The 22392-nt window shown below is 34.1% G+C and overlaps 1 protein-coding gene, 1 long non-coding RNA gene and 1 other non-coding gene across 11 annotated transcripts in view; all 3 read right to left on the bottom strand.

Moving 5' to 3' along the window:
- Nucleotides 1-1211: 1211 nt before the first annotated feature.
- LOC102667699 (uncharacterized) lies at nucleotides 1212-3934 on the bottom strand. Of its 2 annotated transcripts, XR_001386591.3 has the most exons (5): nucleotides 3652-3934; nucleotides 3153-3209; nucleotides 2857-2938; nucleotides 2536-2676; nucleotides 1212-1852 (listed from the first exon to the last, which is right to left on the bottom strand). It is a non-coding gene; the product is annotated as an uncharacterized lncRNA (long non-coding RNA). The 2 variants fall into 2 exon arrangements; XR_005890113.1 differs by lacking the exon at nucleotides 1212-1852 and having other exon boundaries at nucleotides 2294-2676.
- Nucleotides 3935-6232: 2298 nt separating this feature from the next.
- Nucleotides 6233-6723, bottom strand: LOC113000420 (uncharacterized). The gene is made up of 3 exons (XR_005890114.1): nucleotides 6653-6723; nucleotides 6488-6560; nucleotides 6233-6271 (listed from the first exon to the last, which is right to left on the bottom strand). It is a non-coding gene; the product is annotated as an uncharacterized protein (transcript).
- A 2426-nt stretch (nucleotides 6724-9149) lies between these two features.
- The window catches only part of LOC100804859 (uncharacterized), a 29656-nt gene continuing 16413 nt past the window's right edge, over nucleotides 9150-22392 (bottom strand). For 5 of the 8 annotated variants that reach the window (XM_041013004.1, XM_041013006.1, XM_041013002.1 and 2 more), the window contains 17 exons: nucleotides 21535-21609; nucleotides 21327-21413; nucleotides 19015-19138; nucleotides 17528-17588; nucleotides 17325-17448; nucleotides 16967-17025; nucleotides 16222-16352; nucleotides 12073-12361; nucleotides 11762-11974; nucleotides 11401-11664; nucleotides 10602-11273; nucleotides 10249-10502; nucleotides 9992-10159; nucleotides 9810-9914; nucleotides 9636-9708; nucleotides 9448-9543; nucleotides 9150-9372 (listed from right to left, as the gene is read on the bottom strand). In XM_041013004.1, coding sequence (XP_040868938.1) covers nucleotides 9265-9372; nucleotides 9448-9543; nucleotides 9636-9708; nucleotides 9810-9914; nucleotides 9992-10159; nucleotides 10249-10502; nucleotides 10602-11273; nucleotides 11401-11664; nucleotides 11762-11974; nucleotides 12073-12357 — 2238 coding nt within the window. In that variant the 5' untranslated portion in view covers nucleotides 12358-12361; nucleotides 16222-16352; nucleotides 16967-17025; ... (3 more) ...; nucleotides 21327-21413; nucleotides 21535-21609 and the 3' untranslated portion in view covers nucleotides 9150-9264. Of the gene's footprint in view, nucleotides 9373-9447; nucleotides 9544-9635; nucleotides 9709-9809; nucleotides 9915-9991; nucleotides 10160-10248; nucleotides 10503-10601; nucleotides 11274-11400; nucleotides 11665-11761; nucleotides 11975-12072; nucleotides 12362-16221; nucleotides 16353-16966; nucleotides 17026-17324; nucleotides 17449-17527; nucleotides 18818-19014; nucleotides 19139-19217; nucleotides 19238-21326; nucleotides 21414-21534; nucleotides 21610-22392 lie in introns of those variants that run through there. The other 3 variants (XM_041013007.1, XM_014771914.3, XM_014771915.3) reach the window with 3 other exon arrangements.

The raw sequence follows: 22392 nt of genomic DNA, 5'->3' as shown, positions 1-22392 counted from the left end.
AGGAGACATGCTTCACACAATTGATTAGGATGGTTGATGTGAGGCATCCCTTTCACCATCTTCTCCTCTCCTAAGGATTTTAGTGCTCCAAAATTCAAGTGCCCAAATCTCATATACCAACACCATGATTCATCTTTTATGCTAGCCTTCAAACATTTTGCTTCATTGGTTTTAATGTTCAAAGTAAACATTCTATTTCTTGACATAAACACCTTGGCAATCAAATTAGAATTTTGATCTCGAAGCCATAAACAACAATCTTTCGTATGAATTTCATACCCCTTTTCAACAAGTTGTCCCAAACTCAAAATATTGCTTTTTAGTTTAGGAACATAGTAAACATCCGTGATTAATTTGTGAGCACCATCTTTTAAAGAAATTAAAATGGTACATTTTCCTTGGATTTGCACCTTGGAAGAATCTCCAAAAGAAACATTTCCTTTCACCTTCTCATCAAGTTCCACAAATTTCTCTTTGCATCCACACATGTGATTGCTTGCTCCATTGTCAAGATACCATAAGCATTTGTCTTCCTTCTCACCATTATTAAGTGATAGTAGTAGTGTTGGCTCTTCAACTTCTTTATCTTCTTTATCATCAATAAGATTGACCTTCTCTTCAACATTTGTTCTACACTCCCAAGAGTAATGGCCATATTTATGACAATTAAAACATTCAACATTAGATTTATCATACCTCCTTTCATATGCTTTTTCATAATTGTTTCTACCTCTTCCTCTTCCTCTTCCACGACTTCTAGTGGATTGATGGCTCCTCCATTCATTATTGTCAAAATTATCACGATCTCCTCTTCCTTGGCCATGACCACGTCCACGACCACGTCCACGTGCTCTTTGACTACTTTCTCCTCCATTTTCTTTCAAAGAAGCTTTGGCTTTGAGGACTTGCTCCAATGGCTCATCATGTCTTCTATTGAACCTTTCTTCATAGGCTTGAAGAGAACCCATCAATTGGTCTACAGTCATTGAGTCTAAATCCTTAGACTCTTCAATAGCACAAACCACATAATCAAATTTAGCGATTAAGGAGCGAATGATCTTTTCCACCACACGAACATCTTCCATATTTTCTCCATAACACTTCATTTGGCTCACAATAGCCAACACCTTGTTGCCAAAATCTGAGATAGATTCGGATTCCTTCATATGTAATGATTCAAACTCTCTACGTAGAGTTTGTAGGCGCACCTTTTTTACCTTATCAACACCTTCAAGGGAGGTTTTCAAAATCTCCCATGCTTCTTTGGATGTGGTTACATTTGACACCAACACTACTAGAAGATGCATGATCTACATCGGTCACAATCAATGTTCTACAACGGTGCATGACCGTTTTTGATTATAATGATGTTGAAACTTAAAAATTTCAACATCAGTCCATAAGCGAACGTTGTAGTAAGCTGTTTTTTTTCTAAATCGGTGCTATACTAATGACTGATGTAGAAACATTGGTTCTGCTTTTTGAGGGCGGATTTTCTACATCGTTTTTAAATTAAGCAACGATGTTGATCTTTTATTTTCTACATCGTTTTTAAATTAAGCAACGATGTAGTAAGTTGCGCTTTTTACATCGTTTTATAGAAAGCAATGATGTTGAATATGGGAACTTCTACATCAGTGATGACGTAGGCACTGATGTAGTAAGTTGCGCTTTTTACATCATTTTACAGAAAGCAATGATGTTGAATATGGGAACTTCTACATCAGTGGTGACGTATGCACTGATGTAGTATGTTACGCTTTCTACACCGTTTTACAGAAAGCAACGATGTTGAATATGAGAACTTCTACATCGGTGGTGACATAGGCACCGATGTAAAAACATATTTAACCTGCATAATAATTTAAGGTTAATTAAAATAAATAATTTATAATGAATAAATTATCTATAAATAAAACATATTGTTTATAGTGATAAATATGACTATAAATAATTGATATAAGATATTAAAAAAAGTTACTGTCTATAAATAATTGATAAAATATATAAAACAACATTTTAGTTGATCAAGAGGTCTCAATTGGTTGAGAAAAGAGAAAATATCATAACATATGGTATGGAAGTTCCATCATAAAATATCATTCTTTTTATTTTGGTGAATCATAACATATCATTCTATTTCACCCATCATTAGATATATCTAGAAGCTTTGGTAATACGTTAAACAAATTTAAATCCATAGTATGTGCGCGTGCGTGCATATGCAGTTGTGTGTTTGTGCAATTTTTCTTTTATGTTTGGGCTATGATTTTCAATCTCAACAAATACAATGTTAGGGAATCAGACAATTTTGCTATAGATTTTGTTGACACAGTTTTACATACTTACTCGGATGGATGAATACAAAATGTTTATGGAGTTTAGTATTACTCATTAAGTTATGACAGAATTTTCAAATAATCTAATGCAGATGTTCCAGAAAGGCTCGCCAGTGGCCAGAGACGTGTCAAAAGCTATATTACATCTCTCAAAAAAAGCAGAGCTGAAGAGATTGGAAGAGAAGTGGTTGATTACCTCACCGGCATCATGCTCCAACGTGACCTCCGATGATACAGACAGTTTGAAGCTGAGAAGTTTATGGATTCTATATGTCATCTCAGGTGCCACTTCCACCATTTGTGTGCTACTATCAGCCATCCAATCTCTAGTAAAATCCTGTCACCAATGTCAAGCAGTGGCACCAGAAGGCAATGACACACCAAGTGATCATAAAGTGTGGGAGAACAAATAATATTTAGTTACTTAATTTGTTCAAATAATATTCTCAAGTTACTTAATTTTAAGAACCAACATCAGCAATTGTATTGAAATTGTTCTTGTTCACTTCCAACTTACATATATCTGTTAATGAACACAACTTTCATCAGCTCACGCACAAGCACAACCAATTGACATCTCTTTTCTCATTCAATTTTCCCTGCATTTCAAGCAAAAGAACAAACAATACAGCAGCCACAGTGGTGCAGTATCCATTCTAATCCCATTGTAATTCAATGAAAATGGTAAAATAAATTAAATAACGAGTTAACACTTAAATGCGAGCCTTGTCCAGAAATAACAATTTCAGTGATGGAATTGTTGATTACATGATCAGAAGTAATGGAATTATTAACCAAAAATTGCAGTCACACCTTTTTTAATTTATCTTCCTTGTCAAGTGTCTCTCTGCGCTTGTCGTTATCACCTCCCTACAAAGAAAAAATCCAAGTGAGGCTCACATCAAGTATTAGTACAACAAATTTAATACGTAAAACTAAACTAGACTTAATAAAGCTGTCATCATTGGAGAAATGCAAGAAGTATATGATTGCTTTATCATGACTTTTTTGGTTTGCTGTTTTTCTGAACTTGAAATATGGTAATATATATCCGTTAATTTGAGTAGATATTTCAGTAATGTAGGTGGTGTTTGCAAAAGGAAGTATAGGCAAATTGTTCATAAAAAGTGGAAGCATATTACCATGCCACGTCCAAAACTGATAAATCTTAAACGAATATAACATAACATAGTCCATTTCTAAAACTAGAGTAGTCCATTTCCAAATGTAGCTATGCTCATTATTACGAATATAACATAACATAGTAATACAGATGTGAATAGTATTTTAGTTTTTCTTTTGCAGGATTTACCAGGCTTCATGGAATCCCTTGTGAAGCAAATGTCTGTAAATCTTAAACGCATTCACAGCTTAGGGATAAAAAAGGTAGCAGTTGGGTTATTACAGCCAATTGGGTGTTTCCCTGTGTTAAATGTGATATTTTGCCGTACGAACTGCATTGGCCTTTTGAACGTGATCTCCAAAGATCACAACAAAATGTTGCTCAAAGCTGTGCAAGAACCCAACAAGGAAGCAGCAGTCAAATCAGTTTTCATAACACTGGACCTCTACAACTCCTTCCTCTCTGCAATTGAAACTATGCAGAAAAAGCGTGCAGGTTAGTTCTCATTGTGCTTTAAATAGAATTTCAACACGCTACGGATAAAATTGTAGAGGATAGCATTTGATATTTATTTTTTGAAGAATTATTTTTATGGAAAATGCTAATCAGGATTCTTAGAACATTAATTAAGAAAATTGAAGTAGAAATATTTTTATTGAAAAGTAAAAATATATATTATTTATAATCTTTTTTGTCTTCTCTTAATATTTTCACATTAAATATTTTTTTGATTTGGTTTCTTAATCAATACTGTTATGACACATTTGTTAGCAATATCTTTTTTTATATATCTAAATCATGTCAGCAAGAGAAATGCTAACAAGACATTATTATATGACATATGCTTTAAAACAGAATCTATATTATTGGGTTATGTGGGAAATGCTAACAAAGATTAGACCTACGTAATTAATTAATAAGACTAACAGTGTGTTGAAATGAATGCGTCAAATAATAATAAAATCTCAATGATGCTAACTTTCAACAATATATGCATACAATAATTTGTTATTTTGAACTTTTCTAGTTATTATATATGCAATATTTTTTTTTCTTCTTCTTCTTCTCGTTACTCTAGCTAGTCATCATAGATAGCATTAGTTGATTTTGTGCAAGCAATTACTTTCTTTTTCTTAAAAAAAAATTATAATAGAATAATGGAAATATCAGAAACTATGACTATAGATAGTTTCAAAGTTAAGCACTGAGTATCTAATTACGTAATTATAAGAAAACCTCTAGATGATGACAATTACTGTGATGATGAAATAAAAAAGTTACATTTAAATTGGTGCCCAATACACAATTGGAGTATAATGCTAACTAGCTAATTGCGTAATTATAAGAAAAAATGATTGGTGCCCAATACACAATTGGAGTATAATGCTAACTAGCTAGCATCTTAAAGACAATATTTAGAAAATTAAAAATAAAAAAGTTTTTTTTTATTAGAAGTGAAAAAGAGTTATCATTTCCTAGAATAAAATAATTTTACACTATAGTCTAATCATAAATTATATTATGTAAAATATGATGGTTGATTTTTATAATAATTATTTTAAAAATCATACAAATAATTATTAATTTATGATTAAATGATAATGTAAAATTATTTTATAGTACTATTAGTATATATTCATTAAACTTATTTGAAAGCGCAATAGTATATTCTTGTATTTTCAATATAACTCAATTGTAATTTTTAACATAAACTTCTATTTATTTATTCCTTAACCAGAATTTATCATTTTAATATAAAAATCTCTTTTTATATTCTTTTGTCATCTTGTATGTCATTTTAAATTTATCATTTATGTTATTAGTCAATCTCACCAAACATTTTCAATTTAATCAATTTTATCTTATAAGCATTTTAGTTTTTCAACTCTTGACTTATAGCTTTTAAGTTTTTAGTTAACTTATAAACTAATTTAATGAAACACATCCTAATAATAATAATAAACATATTGACTGTTTCATTTTTACCTGACAAAAAAACTATATTAATGAGACTAAACTTAATATATATATATATATATATATATATATATATATATATATATATATATATATATATATATATATATATATATATATATATATAATGCAATTAGTTATTGAATGAAGTTGTACCTAGAAAGCATGAAATGCATATACCTGGAGGCACAGTGGAACCAGCAGAACTTGGATCTTGAAAGTAAAACTTCTTGCCGGGAAATTGAAAAGAGCTATGTGTGAGTGTGACACAAGGGTGGCTGTACTTTTCATAATACTTCTCAACAAAAGAAGGGATGGCCTCAAGGTCATCCTTCAAGTTTGGAGCAAAAAGTGGCTGCAGTTTTGGATTATTAATTTTAGACCTTTCTCTCCGAATCCTTGCCATTATCACATGCCAATGATTCTTTACTGCGTTATCAGTTCGACCTGGGAAGTGTCTTGCAATTACAGCCCATCTATTACCATGAATCCGGTGTGAAGCTAGAAGACGCTCTTCTTCTTCCTCTGTGAAAGGATTTCTGTTTATTCTTGGGTCCAATTGATTGAACCATCTCAACCTACAGCTTTTCCCTGCACAACACAATTCTTGTTAATTTAGCTTAATTATATATGTTATCACAGTTAAACTTCACAAACTTACAAATTCATGGTACTTTATTCACTTGTTATGCTTTAATATTTGATATTAGATTTACGCAAGAAGTATAAATACACCCAATAGCAATCATATACTATCATAATTCACAAGCAGTTGAGAAGATGCAATTTCTTGCCTGCTTAAAGATTGTAGACTTCCCAGACTCTCCAGCACCTAAACAACAGAGATATTAACACACAAATAAGTTCAGAAAATAAATAACAAAAGCTAGTATTTGCACGGTATATTAAGAGATTGTGGCACACACATATAATTCCTTCAAACTCTGGGGAGTACAACCACATTACGTATTAATGCTAATTGCTAAACTCCAAATAATTCTACAGATTGCTATATAAAATAAGGAAAGTCACACCTAGTAAAACACACCTAGTAATAAAAGTTTCTGAATATGCTTTTCAACCTTTGTTTCTAACTTGATTCTTGTTTCAATTTCTGCATCCTGCAAATGCACGCCACATTCATCAAATTAAAGCTTATTTAACAGTATTATTTCTAATTTAATAAGTGCCAAATTTATAAAGGACAAAAGACCTGAGCATTTTCTTCAGCATCAGCTTCACGAAAACGACGACTTCAGCTGCAGACTAAGCCCATGTTATCTGTTACAAAGAAGATGCATTGATCAAGCTCCACCAGAAACCGTTGTTTCAATTTTCAATACTCTCCTTTATTGCATACTTGCATTATGCAGCATTTATCGTAGCTTATTTAGACTTGTGGAAGTAGCTTATTATGACATTTCTATAAAAACTCTATTTATTAGTTCAATAAACTTCCTGGTAAAACTTAACCAATTAAGTTCTTTTTAAATTAGTTTTAACTAATTAACGACATAAGTTATTTTTAATTAATTATACTAGTCTTCACAATCAAGCTTATAAACAAATGCTCATTTGACAAGAGCTTATTGAATCCATTGCTTAATTAAGGTGTTTACTCAAAAACACACCCTCTATGGACTTGAGTTCACCTAACAAGAAGACATGAGCAGAGCAAACAAACACAAGCAGGCTCTCCCACCTCAAACGAATATCTCAAGTCAACCACAAGCTAATACTTCATGCAACTTGCAATAATATATGCAAATAATAGATTATCAATCCACAGAATAAGACATCTGAATAAATAAATAAATAAGAAAGACTCAAGGGCACAGCTGGATAGCAAGAGTATCTTGAAACAAACTATGAATTGACGTTTTAGCCAGAACAGTTCCCAGCCCACACCTCAGATATGAATTTATGATTATTCTGAGCAAGTTATTCAACCAAAATGCTACATTTAACAGACATTGCAATATTCTAATCCCTGCATATGGGAAACAATGTGATGATCACCTACAACTTGGATTTATTTATTAATTTTTTTTTGTTACAAACCTACAACTACTTGAATTTTATCAAATGGATAAACCCCATTATCAGATACAAAGAGTGAAGTTAAGGATAATTAAGATGCCCATGAGTGTTAAAAAAGAATTACAATTTCGGGCATGGAGCAGAATCAATGAATCATCAAGTTATCAATTCATTTATAGGGGCAAGAATGGTCCTATTTTTTCTATTTTACTTTTGAGGGTAATTATTTGATGCTTTGAATGCTGATTCTCTCTACACGAAGCATGAAAGCTTAGCAGTTGAAGTACCATGAAATTAAAATACATGCAGGGTACAACCACCTTATCATCAAAGTTTATAGCAGAAAGAGAATATAGTCGAAAATGGTACCCAAAAAAATCTACTGTTAAAAAACTATACAAAAAGGGAAGAAAAAAAGGAGAATATCTTCGCATCTCGATCTACATATGCAACACCAAACTTAGAGATCTCCTAAGCCAAAATCCACCCTCCATAAATAATCAGCAACATAAAAAAAGAGAAGGATCTTGAGGGAGGGAGAGAGAGAGAGAGATTGGGAATGCAACAGAAGAAAGAGTTCTTACCTGAGATTAATGAATGAATTAAAAGCGCCGAAAGCTATGAGGGAGGGTTCTTGGTTGGTTGTTCCTGCACCCTTTGGTCGGGTCAAAGTTGAGTTTAGAAAGGACACAAGAAGGGAGCAGCAACAGCAACAAAAGGCACAACAATGACACTTTTTTTATGTCTTCTTGGGAAAATACACTCACTGACCTCTCTTTCTCTCTCCGCCTACCACTTTCAACTCCAACATCTTAACGCAGACCAAGCACCACTATATTGTTTTTGTTAGTTAAAATTTTGATAAAAAAAAACATAAAACAACTTATCCAAAATGGTATTAATTAAGCTATCAAATTTAAACAAACTAAAAGCATTAACTAAGAAATTCTACATACAACAATAGAAATAAAAGGCATGTTAAGAAATGCAAGAAGTATAAATACACCCAATATTGAGAAGGAAAATTGTCAAATTTTAATGATGGAAATGGAAATTAAGCCAATTGAGAATTTCTTCTGTGACTAACGATGGAATAATCACAGGAGTTCTCAAATTCAAGGTTAAATTTCTAAAGTGCACAACATAAAATTAGTACAAAAACAATAAAAAATAAAGATCCAAAGCAATGAGTGAGAACTCATACCAGAAAGGTCAAGGTAAACTTTACCGGATTATCATTGATTCAACAGACTCTAGAATATTCCTGTAAATGTAAGTGACTTTACATCTATGATCATATGCACAATTACAATTTCATAATGAGCCAGTTATAAGTGACAAATAAAAAATCTTCTGCTTGACTACTGATAATGTTAAAATTTTCAGAACCAGACAAAATCAGAACACTAGAAATAAACAAAGAACAATCACCTTATTCTCAGGCTCTTTTTGTTCAGCTTCATTAGTAGGATTTTCCTTGTTTCCATCTGCAGCAACATCATCCTCACCTGAAGGGTTTTGCTTTTCATCACCAAAATTCTTAGCAGTTTCATTCACTTTAGCAGTGGCCCCAAGTAAAATTGAAGAGAGAAAAGAAATACAGAACAATAAAATTTCATGGAAATAGTATAAAACAGAATACATGTGCAGACTAGAGGTGGAAATCAACATGTTTTAAACAAATATCTATTGTTATTGACACATAAAAGTCATTACAGCAGGTAAATTGTTTCTAACACTTAATCAAATACATCACAAACACGAAAGCGGTTGTTTGCATGTTAACTACAGCTTTGTACATTGGATGCTTCTAAGTTTTACAAAATATTCTGCCCATTTTTTTCGTAATGTTGTCATCATGTTGATGTCTAGCGGCGTGCCATCATTGAACCACTACACAATATAAAATACAAGTAATTAGTTACGTAGTGCTAAAAAATGAAGACAAAAAATGAAGACAAAATTTACCAGCGTCCAATTAGTCTTCAACTGCCCGACGATTATGTTCCACATCCAATGCATGACATAATAGCCACACTCATAGGTTCCGCTTTGAACGTGACTCTACATTGAATGGAAAAAATCATTCAACGTTACAATTAACATGTTTTCCAAATGGAAATCAATTGTATCCAAAATCAAAATGTACGACTAACCTTCACTTCAATCCACCGCGGTGTACTGTGACCAAATTTCCCCTCACTCTTGGTTTCCAAAGTGTTAAATGCACTGAAAATAAACATTAAAATTGTTAGCTAATGTGGGCAACACTACTACAGTACCGTGGGTTCTATAACCAAAATTCCACAACTTAAAATGAGTTACTTAACTTGTTAATTGCAGCTTTTATATGAACATCTACCCTTCTACGCAAAGAACAAAACCAGACGACAGTATTTTTTTTAGGACACAAAACAATGAGCTGCCAATGTCCCCTACATTTGCATGTACAACAGTGATGTATCAATAACACAAACATCATTTAACATATAACACAACATAGTCAACTTACTGATTCAAATAAGCGCCTAGATAGACATCTCGGTTCGATTCCTTAAGCCATTTTTCAATGTATTCTTGACATTGTCCACATTTATCGTTTGCATTCAGTATAGCCTGCGGCTCAAGGAATCCATACACCGATCCTAGACCATAGCTTTGACTCAATTGGTCCATATACCTATTTTCAACAGTTGAAAAATTCAGTTAACATCATGTATGTAACGCAATAGACATACATTATTAGTGAATGACATCAAATATATTTACATGGTCCACAATTGTAGTATAGCTATGTTCAAACACTGTACGCCTGATATTATTTCATTCACATCAGCACACGTTATGAACAATGATGCAGTTGCATTTGGAATTCCAAATTTAGTAACATCCCACACTAACTCTACAGGCTTCTCATAAATGTCAACTAGGCTCTTAATCAACTCGCGCAAGGGGTCATCTACAACAACATCGTTGACCGCTTCAACAGCTTCAGTGTCTTTAGTTGGACTACTGCCCTCATGCTAAATATTTAAGGAGACCAACAATTAAAGTAATGTTAGGAAGTATGTTATGATATAGGTACGTATGTATAGAATTGGGAAACATAAAAAGTAAAATACCTCAATAAAGATTTTTTTAACAAGTGGTGTTGGCCATGCAATGAATGTGTGAAGGGCCTGCCTGACACACTTAATCTCTGATGCTGGGAATGGGACCTCAGCGTCACCGTCAATAACTTGCTCAACACTAACCCTTACGACATCGTCTGCATAAGCCACATTGTGTATGGTCGAGCCTCCATCATATGTTTTTCCCAAGGCCACCAACTCAATTGAATCTTGGTGTTGCACATACAACCCCATAAGGGGTTCGACAGGAGCAACATCATTAGGCAGACATGGGTTGAGAACACTCTCCGCATTGCTCCCTTTTGTGCTCACTCGTGCTCCTAACCCATGTATATCTGGCTGAATATGTGTTGGGATCAACGATCCCCTCTGCGACATCTCAAGTATGATTTGTTCCTTCAACTCATCTTTCAATACCTGTATTTCATTTTTCCACTGTTCCTGTAGGCCTCCAATTATTTCAGCCATTTGTACTTGGCTGATCGACCCTGATGAACAACTAGAGCCACGTGCTGCCCTTCCAAAGTATTGACTTATTGTGACCCCAAACCCCGCTGCCCGAACACGGCCTCCATGATCCAGTCGCCCGATGGCAGTGTTCAGTATGTCTTCACGACCATGGGGGACAAAGGTACCCTGTCTCGTTTGTTCTTCCAATGAGGCCTACATCAAACACATTATAAATGTACAATTAACTTACAATTTGACCAACCAAGTCTTAAAATTATCAAAAACAAACAATTATTTCAAATTTTAGTAAATTGTATTACAAATGGAACAAGCAACTCACAATTTTATCAGATATTTCTTGTGCCGACTTTGATGTCATTTGTCCATATTGCTTAGTGCGTGCCAACACCCACTTGACATGTCTTTGAATGGGAGATGGGGGATCCGCAGAGTTTGGTGTATTCTCAGTTGTCATTGCGTCATGTTGTCTTTTGTTCATCTTCTCCTCCATCATCTTCTTTTCAAGCAAATCATACCCCCCACGAGAAAGTACATGGGGGCAGTCATTGTATTTTTGGATCTCTTGCATCTTCTTCCTGATTCCCTGTGATGTAGCAATTTATTTAATAATCATCAAAGATTAAGTTGGCTTTATATTCACCATTTTTTTTTTGAAACATTGAATGATATTGACCTCTAACCTGCCAGTTAGGAGTTTTGCGGCTTGCAGCAAATTGCTCCCAAGTTTCTTTATCTACGTCATATTTGACCGGAGGATTATGTTCATGTTGACCTTCGGAGTTACCATACACAAATCTAGTCGTCAGGTTACATTTAAATTGCCTCCATCTACTGGCCACGGTGGACATGACCTTTTTCTTTGCATTTAATGCTTCTGGGATATCAAATTTTGCCTACATTACAAAGGGTTTTGTAAATGTTTGACAAATTGCATACCATTCAATTTTAAGAGCAAATAAACCAACATGTACTCAATATTAAAATCACTTACCAAAATGTCATTCCATACTAGGTCCTTTAGCGTGTCTGGAACATCTTTCCAGCTATTATGTACAATGGGAATTTTCTCTCTGGCCACGACCCCAAGATAACTGTGGAATTTCTCTTTGAATGGACCCGATCCTCGGCCAGTTGCGGCATCCACGTAAACAGTTGGTTTTGGCTGATCCAATGCTCGTACAGTCAACCTCCGTAGCCGTGTTGATTTTCTAGTATTCCTACACTTCGTTGGTGACTGAATATTTGACTGCAGAGGGGACGCTGGTGGGGTTGCCATGAACCTGTCAAAGAAAAAGAAGTATGTTATAAACAACAACGTACTAATTTTATAAACTAACTTAAAAGGAAATATATCAACATTAATATCTACAAAACACAAAAGGCATAAGGTTATTACATGTCATTGATAAGAATTAGTTACGTAACAATGTTCTCCCATAGTCCTTCATCATGATCATTACGATTTGCGTGTACATCGTCAACATAGTGTGAATCATTCATATTAGGCATAGCTGTCGAAAAAGGTGGTGTCTCACAAATATCAAGCATCGTTGGATCATGTGCGTCATTTAAACCACTAGGTCTTCCCTGTAGAACCACTGAATATGTTGAATTGCAAGGGTCTTCGACATAAAATATTTGTCTTGCTTGTTGTGCCATAATGAAAGGCTCGTCCATGTAACCCACCTTGTTGAAGTCCACTAAGGTAAATCCCATTTCATCTTGCCGGACACCAGTACGGGCATTGATCCACTTACACTTAAACACGGGCACTCTAAAATCAGTATAGTCAAGCTCCCAGATTTGTTCAATGACTCCAAAGTAATGCATGGATGCTCGAATAGGATTGTTGTCTGATGCACTGCAAAAGTGATCTGAATCAGCATCAACCGTCACCCCACTATTTTGCATCGAGCTTTTCTCATCTTGGGACTTAGTATAGAACGAATAATTGTTGATGTGATACCCTTGCCATGTCGGAACATTTAGATTTGGCCCAAGAGCTAACAATCGTAATGTTTTGGAAGTAGCCTCATCAGCAAATATTGTGTGTCTAAACCACTTCATGAAAGTTTTGTTGTGCTCTTGCAAAACCCTCATCATGTTGAATCTTGGGTTAAGTGCGGCGACTTCTTTTTTGTGGGCATCTATGTATGGAATTACCTCTGCTGTATTATTCAATATATATAGATGTGCTTGTGAGATCTCGTGGCGAGTCATTGTCACAACATTGTAGCCTCGTGTACCCTTGCCAACTGGTGTCGTCACATGACGAGGTTCAGGTACCCCGACAGATTTAGCAGCTTCAATGTACTGCGAGCAATACTCAATACATTCTTCAGCAACATACCTTTCAACAATTGAAGCTTCTGGTCGATGTTGATTCTTGGTATACCCCTTTAACACCTTCATGTACCGTTCAATTGGATACATCCACCGCAAAAATACAGGACCACACAACCGGATCTCCCTAACTAGATGAACAATTAAGTGAACCATTATGTCGAAAAATGATGGAGGAAAATACATCTCCATTTGACAAAGGACAATGGCAGCCTCATTCTCCAATTCATCCAATCTTGCAGGGTCAATGACTTTGCTACATATAGCATTAAAAACAAAGCATAGACGAGTTATGGCAACCCGAACTTTGTCAGGCAAGATTCCCCGAATTGCTACAGGCAGTAGTTGTTGCATTAATACATGACAATCATGAGATTTCAAGCCAACCAATTTAAGATCTTTAATGGATACAAGGCTGTTGATATTTGAAGAGTATCCTTCAGGGACTTTGACATTCCGCAAACAATGACAAAAACTCCTTTTTTCCTTTGTTGACATTGTGTGACATGCTGGGGGTAGATACGTTCGTGAACCTTTTGCTATTGGATGTAACTGCTCCCGTATACCCATGTCAACCAAGTCTTGACGACACTTCAAACCATCCTTTGTCTTGCCTTTAATGTTAAGAAGGGTGCCAATTAAACTATCACAAACATTTTTCTCCACATGCATGACATCTATACAATGTCTAACATCAAGATCAGACCAATAAGGAAGCTCAAAGAAAATGGACCTTTTCTTCCAGATGTTTGTCTCACTACTGGTTTTCTTTTGCGTCTTCCCAAAGATAGTTATGATGTCGTTGACACGATCATGTACTTCTTTACCATTTAACGGTTTTGGCGCACTTTCATTTTCTTGAGATCCATTGAAAGCTTTCTTCAATCGTCGATATGGATGGAACTGGTTCAGAAATCTTCGATGCCTTGTGTATACTGTTTTCTTTCCATGTTTTAGTTGGACGAAACTTGTATTTTTCTCACATATAGGACATGCGTGATGGCCTTTCACACTGTAACCACTTAAATTTCCATATGCTGGAAAGTCATTTATGGTACAAAAAACCATTGCACGCAACCTAAAGGTCTCCTGCAAATTCCCATCCCAAACATCTACCCCGTGTTCCCACATTGTTCGTAGGTCTTCAATCAACGGAGCTAGATACACGTCAATATCATTACCGGGCTGTCTTGGTCCTGCTATCATCATGCAAAGCATTATGTACTTCCGTTTCATGCACAACCAAGGAGGAAGGTTATAAATCATCAACAAAACAGGCCATGAACTGTGACTGGTGCTTAAGTTACCAAAAGGGTTCATTCCATCGGAGGCAAGACCAAGCCTTAGATTTCTGGTCTCATTCCCAAAATCAGGATACAAAGCATCGAATGCCTTCCATTGCGGACTATCAGCCGGATGTCGGAGCAATCCATCAATTTTTCTGCCTTCAACATGCCACATCAACTGTTTTGCATCATATCTATTAGCAAACAATCGCCTAAACCTTGGTATTATTGGAAGATACCAGCAAACCTTTGCTGGATGACTGTTCTCTGCGGTTGCAACATCACTCTCTTCATGGTTTTTGACCTTGTAGCGGGATACACCACATGTTGGGCATGTGCGCATTTTTGCATACTCATTTCTATACAATATGCAATCATTTGGGCATGCATGGATTTTCTGGTACTCCATTCCCATTGGACATAAGATCTTCTTCGCCTCGTATTGACTCTTTGGCAACGTGTTATCTTCAGGAAGCAACTTTTTCAATAACACTAGCAATTCAGTAAAGCTCTTGTCACTCCAGCCAAATCGTGCCTTCAAGTTGACTAAAGCTAAGACCGCTGACAACCTTGTGAATGTTGTGCACCCAGAATACAAAGGAGTCTTTGAATCATTCTCTATTTTGTCATACAAAGGAGCATGTGCTTGCCGAAAACCATCCTGCCCTAAGTCGCGAATCATTTCTTCTATACGACAACCCGTATCTACATCGATTGCCTCAGTGTGAGACAATGTTGGATTGTCTGGCAATTCCCCATGCCATATCCAGTTTGTGTAATTTGGAATCATCCCGTGACATATTAGATGTGATCTTATCTCACTTAGCGTCTGGTGTCTACCATTTGCACATTTTACACATGGACAAAAATATTTGCCGCGCAAGGAGGGGGCATGCATTTCGGTAAATTGGAGAAACTGTTCCACCCCAGTCCCATACTCAGCAGTGATGCGTGATGCTCTCATCCAACTTCGATCCATGTTGTCCGTTTGCTGCACAACCTTATGAAGTTATGTAACATGCATGCGACATCTCACTTTTCTAAGTAAAGGTGTGGCCCTATCCCATTCAGGAAGTAATTTTTTTTATAGTAGATTGAATACTACAAGTTAATTGTCTTTTCTAAATTTGACAAAATTTCGGCAGCATTTCGCCTAAGTCCCCAAGTACACAAGATGAAAGCGGTGATGTATTGTTATCCACCACATTCAAGTATGCACTCGGAGAACAAAGGGAAATGAAGTATACCGAAATGTTGACAAATTTAAGAAAAGAAAATTAACCTATACGTAATAATCTACTATAAAAAAAGATTCTTCCCAAACTGTCCAAACGGACAATTCAAGATTCAATACACCGATTAATACAAACTATCCGTATTAATCGATGTATAGAATCTCAAACGGGAAACTAAGGTTCGCTCACAATGCTCATAATTTAGTTATATAATACATCATGTCATATACAAAGAAGCATTCAATTATCATTGTTGTGAGTCAAAGAAATACAAACCTAAAAAATATGGTAAATAACAGCTACGACTGTGACGACAATAATGGCAAGGCAAAGACAGCAGTGTAGATGCAACTCCTCAATACGTGGGAAAATTCATTGGTTCTAGGTTATTTTTCAGAAGCAACTACCTACAAACAAAAAACACATAATATCCAATATATCAGAGCTTATTTCTACATCTCAAGCACAAGGTATGAAGAATCGTGTAATTAAGGATGTAAATAGCAACTATAACTGACTGACATAAAAGTTACAAATAAATTTGTATACTAAACTCCAACAAAATGTAATTAATAAAAAAGAAGGTTGGTTAAACTTTCTTCTACCAATACCATTTTGAATATGTATAAGAGTCTGAAACTAATAACTGTTAGAACAAAAATCAATTGTTCAGAATTTTCGTAATACAAATCCTACATAATTGACCGGCCTTTTACAAATATTAATGCTAACCTCGTCAGGAAGTACTCAACAAAATAAAAAAGGGTGCATAAGCATAAAGAATGCTTTATTGTAAATGATACATCATGCATGAAACTGTCTGCGGTTTTCATTTAACTATTATGAAAAATTTGAGTTATTAAGTAGGCTATATATTAGGTCAAAGCTAAGGATCATTGTTTAAGTATGAGCAATATCAGTCATAAAATACCGGTATTTCTAGGGAGTATCAAGCTAACTGCATGCAGTTTCTGACATTCAAAGGCATAGTTGGATCATTTAGATCCAGCCAGATACATACTTAGCTTTCCAGTGAGCACATTCTTTATTCTGTAGTAGTTCAAGAAGTCCTTCCAGTATCTGCATATTTAATTTAAAGTAAATAATTAAGATATTGAATGAAACGATAAAAGGAAATAATTAAGAAAAAAAAGTGTATTGAGTTTCAATAAAGGAAACAGTCCAAACTTCATATGTTGAAAATAAAGGATTTCTAATATATACTGCCATAGTTTTCTGTCTAGGCTTTTAACTGTTTAGTGCAAGTTTGGGCTCAATAGTGCATATTGGAATGCAAGAAGAGCTTATACCTGTCAATTAACCTCATATATTCTCAATTAAAAACAGTTATAGAAGAATAAAACAATTAAAATTAGTACCTCCAATCTTTCACATCTGCAGCAATGAGCTGTATATTATCATATTCATGACATGGACGATAATTTTACCAAAAAAGGGGTGGCACCACCTATATCTGATCAAACCAGTAGAATTTATAGGAACCTAAAATTAAAATAAATACTTATTAGTGTTAATATCACCATCCTGAAATTAAAACTAGTGGTGTTGGTAACTTAGATACCAAGTCAACCAGAGGGTAAGGTAGCCACCTACTCAACCCAAAAGGATATTGATATAGGAACCTGAAATTAAAATAAATACTCATTAGTGTTAATACAAGATGAATCTCTTGTTCCTGCTGCGGTAATATGACCTGTCTCTTATTCTTGTAGCTTAATTGGTATCAAAATGGCTCCAAGTTAAGTGGGATTGTCTCTAGAGTGATTAGTAAGGGTGTGTTTATGAGTTTATCCTTGTAATTTATTTAGTATGTTAACATTACAATTCACTTTAAATTAAATGAAGGTTGGACACACCATTGCTTGCTTTGATGACAAACATACTTTAGAGGAGCCTTATCCAGTTGGTATGATGTGCACATATTTATCGTTAATATGTATCTTTTTTATGTAGAGGCATGTTGAATGTTACATATATTGTTCTATTATTGTGAATCATGTTCATAGACACCATTGATCTCTAAATCCTTAATGATTTTGCCTATATTTTTTGTTGGTCTCTATCTACCTCAGTACTTCCAGTCATAGAGCTACTTTACATTTTATCTACTCTCTTAGCTTGGACTTTCACTGGTCTTCTCTACATATGCCCAGGCAAATCTCCTAAGGTAGAAAAAACAGAAATTTATATGCTGAAAATGTATTAAAGTAACCTATTTCTGATTATATAGTCAAGGCTATTGTATAGGTCCTATAGAATATTGTTTTCTTTCAACTATTTCAGCAAGAAAATAATTGTTGTTGAATGCAATGATCTCTCACAATCTCCCATGTTTAGTATTTAGTTCCCTGGTTAAAATTAATTTTTGGGATGTATCAAACATACTGCTCTAACATTTACAGCACAAAATTGATGCGCACTAGCCACTAATTTATGTAATTGGACTTAAGAATACAATTCATGCGCACTAGCCACTAATAACACTTGGTCCATGAGCCATCGAGAAGGTGAAAGTCAAATATTATCACATCTTTATACGAAAAGTAACTTAGGAATGGATAGGTAGACTTGTCAAACAATCTCTCTTTTTTTCTCCTTTTTTTTATTTACTTTTCTTTTCTTGTTGTTGAGTTTAATAATTTGGTTCGGTTGTAGATTCTCCCCTTTAGAATTGGGTTTAGAACTTAGAAGAAGACAGAAATAAAAATATAAATATAAATTGCACTGTGTTTCTAATCAGTTCAAGAAAAAAGACAAAACTTAAAGTAAATAATTAAGATATTTAATCAAACGATAAAAGGAAATAATTAACAAAAAAAAGTGTAGTGAGTTTCAATAAAGGAAACAGTCCAAACTTCATATATTGAAAATAAAGGATTTCAAATATATACTACCATAGTTTTCTGTCTAGGCTTTTAACTGTTTAGTGCAAGTTTGGGCTCAACAGTGCATATTGGAATGCAAGAAGAGTTCATACCTGTCAATTAACCTCATATATTCTCAATTAAAAACAGTTATAAAAGAATAAAACATCCAAATAATTAGTACCTCCAATCTTTCACAGCTGCAGCAGTGAGCTATATATTATCATATTCATGAGATGGATGATAATTTTACCAAAAAAGGGGTGGCACCAGTTATATCTGATCAAACCAGCAGCATTTATAGGAACCTGAAATTAAAATAAATACTCATTAGTGTTAATATCACCATCTTGAAATTAAAACTAGTGGTGCTGGTAACTTAGATACCAAGTCAACCAGAGGGTAAGGTAGCCACCTACTCAACCCAAAAGGATATTGATAATTGACCATTCCCAATTCCACATATTATATTTGTTTTAAAAATTTCCCAATTCCATTAACAATCTATCCCTTCCCTGTTTGGCATGGCAAGGTTGACTAACTTACTGTATGTCTCTTGTAGTGATTCTAGCATATATCATATGGTAAGAAACAAAGATGTCGTGGGAGGGATATAATATTTAAAAACAAAAGATATATACAAGCTAGAAAGAATCAACCTATTTATACTACTATAACTACACTAATGTTTATCTATTTAATAACTTTTTATTAGATAATCTTATTTTAAAACTTACCATCAAATTCAAAGTTCTTATCATATATACAAATCTTATATGGATCCAATTTTTTTAATACTCTATTAATAAATATCAAAATTAACATATATATTATATATTATAAAGTATGGAAATAAACACTTTTTGATTATATTCTACTAAGGACATAGATTAACTGACATGTGATTGATTGATCCAACTTATCTAGTGGTTTTAACTCTAGAGTTCAAGTCTTGGGTATGGGTATGCAACTGTCACAATCCAAATCTTTTGCTGGAACTTTGCGGCTCAGAGTAATCTTATTGCTTGAGTAGAATTGCCTTTAGTAGAGAACATCTATGATATCTACCATAAAATATTCTTAAGGTTGAAAATTGACACACAATAATGTAGCAATACTTCAGTTATGCAACATTAAGTATCTTTTCGTGATGTCTAGTATTACTTGTAAATTGATTCTGATTTATTCAAAATTCCCAAATGATCCTGTTTTTGTCAAGGAAAGCCAAAATGCTCCGGGTAGGAATGAAAACTTACACGAAACCAGCATAATCAAATTTGTTTCTTAGTTGAATAATTTCATATTGCAAAGAGGAAAAATCTGCTGGAACAATAGACAATTCTGTGGAAAGAGGTACTTTGCCAATTGTCTGCTGCCGGTTTGAAAATTATTAGTTAGTAATGGGTACTTGGCAAAAGCTGCCAAGACTAAAAGCATGTTTTGTGAAAACAATATTTTGAGATTTTATATTTTTGATGTACATTGGATTATGACATTCAAATAAAAAATAAAAAGACAGAGGAGCATATAGTTTCATCATCAAACTAGGTACCACCTCTTAAGTTTCAAGATGCTGCTACCATTTTAAGTAGAAAAAAAGTGGAAAAAACATATCTTCAAGGTGCTCCCCAACATGTGGTCTGACTCGGATATTATGTGTTTCTAGTACAGAAAATATAAAGATGAGATTTGAGGGTGAAATAGCCTTCGTTCCTCCTTTTGCTTCCATTAAAAAGTGAGAAGTAGTGCTAAAAAGGTGGGGTAACACCACCAGGCAATGATTTTTGTGTATATATGTAGCTTGATGTGTGTAATTCTTTATCACCTCAGAAGCAAATGATGAAAAGCACCATTCAGCAATAAAAGGTAGACATATATCATGAAGATGAGATAATCTTTTCTTTGTGGTGGGAAAGGAAAAGAAGGTATAATTAATTGAATAGTGAATTGAGTATAAAAACAAATCCACTTCATTAAGAGCATAAACAGAATCTATGTGTAATATTCATGCACCCTGGACCAATTATTTGTCATCCTCATTGTCGTCGGTGCCTTGTGAGGAACACTATTACTCAGCACCATGTGTTCTTTATTTCATCTTCTGTTATCACTATGAGGGGGATCTTGAAAAAGAAGGCATTGAAGGGAATCCAATCCGAATTTTAAAAGTAGCATATACAATGCATGAATTTAACTAAAAAACACTAGCTTTGTCCCTAGACAGGCTCTCATGTCTTGCTCATAATCTCTGGTGACACTTTGTCCTGGGGGAATGTATTGTACTTCATTCTATGCATGAGTGCCTCACATTAATATTGTTTCCTTATAACTACATAAATTATATATCAGCTTATCCTCATCCCTTTTGACTAATTTGGAAACTAATAAAATAATATATATATATATATATATATATATATATATATATATATATATTTTGGGTAAATTATGTTTAGATTTTTTTAATTTCTGGTCAAAAAAAGATCCAGATCATACCTTTGGATGATTGCACAACTTTTTGAGAGCTGTTACGTAGGCCAAAATCTTTGATTGCTTCAGTTCTTCAGTAATTGCCCGCTTAACCTGTGATTCAGGACATGGATTTATCAATTCGGTTTTGATAATCTTGTTTCTATCAATTCCCAACAGAGTAAAACACCTTATATATGAAAAAAAAAATGGCTCAACAAAAAATGGACTTTACATTTTTGGATTGTATAAAATGTTTATATAGGTTTGACTGTAGTGGAGTCAACCTGCAGCAAACAACTTCAACTATCTGTGCCACAAAAGAAATAGGTCATGGATATAAGATTAAGAGCATAGATAATCAAACAATAAAGATACAGTCCATTCATCACTTATTTTTTTCCTATGAATAAATGAAAAGTGTTTTTTCCCTTGATGACATGAAAAATGAAGGCATGAAACCAGATTGAATTACTTTTATTGCAGCATTGTTAGCTCCTATTGCTTCTGTGGCATACTTTCTAAAACTTTGGAATATTTTAAAGTTGAGTTTTATAATTTGGAATGTTCACCCAAACAAATGTTTTAAGATATAAAAGCTCTGTTATGAATGGCACCCAAACCAAGTTATATTATATAACCTTGATTTACTTACAAAGCCTTTTCAAAACACAGCAAACCTACAATTACTACCCCATATAGGTATATATACACTCAATTAACTATATGTTTGGTTATACAAGTAAAGCTACTAATTCGAGTCAACTTAAGCTAGCAACACAAAAACTACTATGTAGTTGGGCATATAACCAAAGAAGCTAAAAAATCTTGATAAAACTTACTTTAATTTTAAAAAGCATCATATTGAGATGCTTCAATCAAGATGGGCATATTATTATAGGAAAGACTGATGATGTCATATTATAATAGGAAAGGTCAAGGATCAAAAGAGAAGGAATGTTTGGGCAAAGAGGAGATGACAAAACAATGTTATTATGACGAAGATAAAGCTCCTGAAGATTAAAGGATTGTGATCCATTCAAATACAATATGATAAAAGCATGCCACACAATTTTATCCATGTCCAATTTCA

This window comes from Glycine max, chromosome 19 (assembly GCF_000004515.6).
Source record: "Glycine max cultivar Williams 82 chromosome 19, Glycine_max_v4.0, whole genome shotgun sequence".
NCBI classification, from domain to species: domain Eukaryota; kingdom Viridiplantae; phylum Streptophyta; class Magnoliopsida; order Fabales; family Fabaceae; genus Glycine; species Glycine max.
This window is presented reverse-complemented; position numbering and strand designations above follow the sequence as displayed.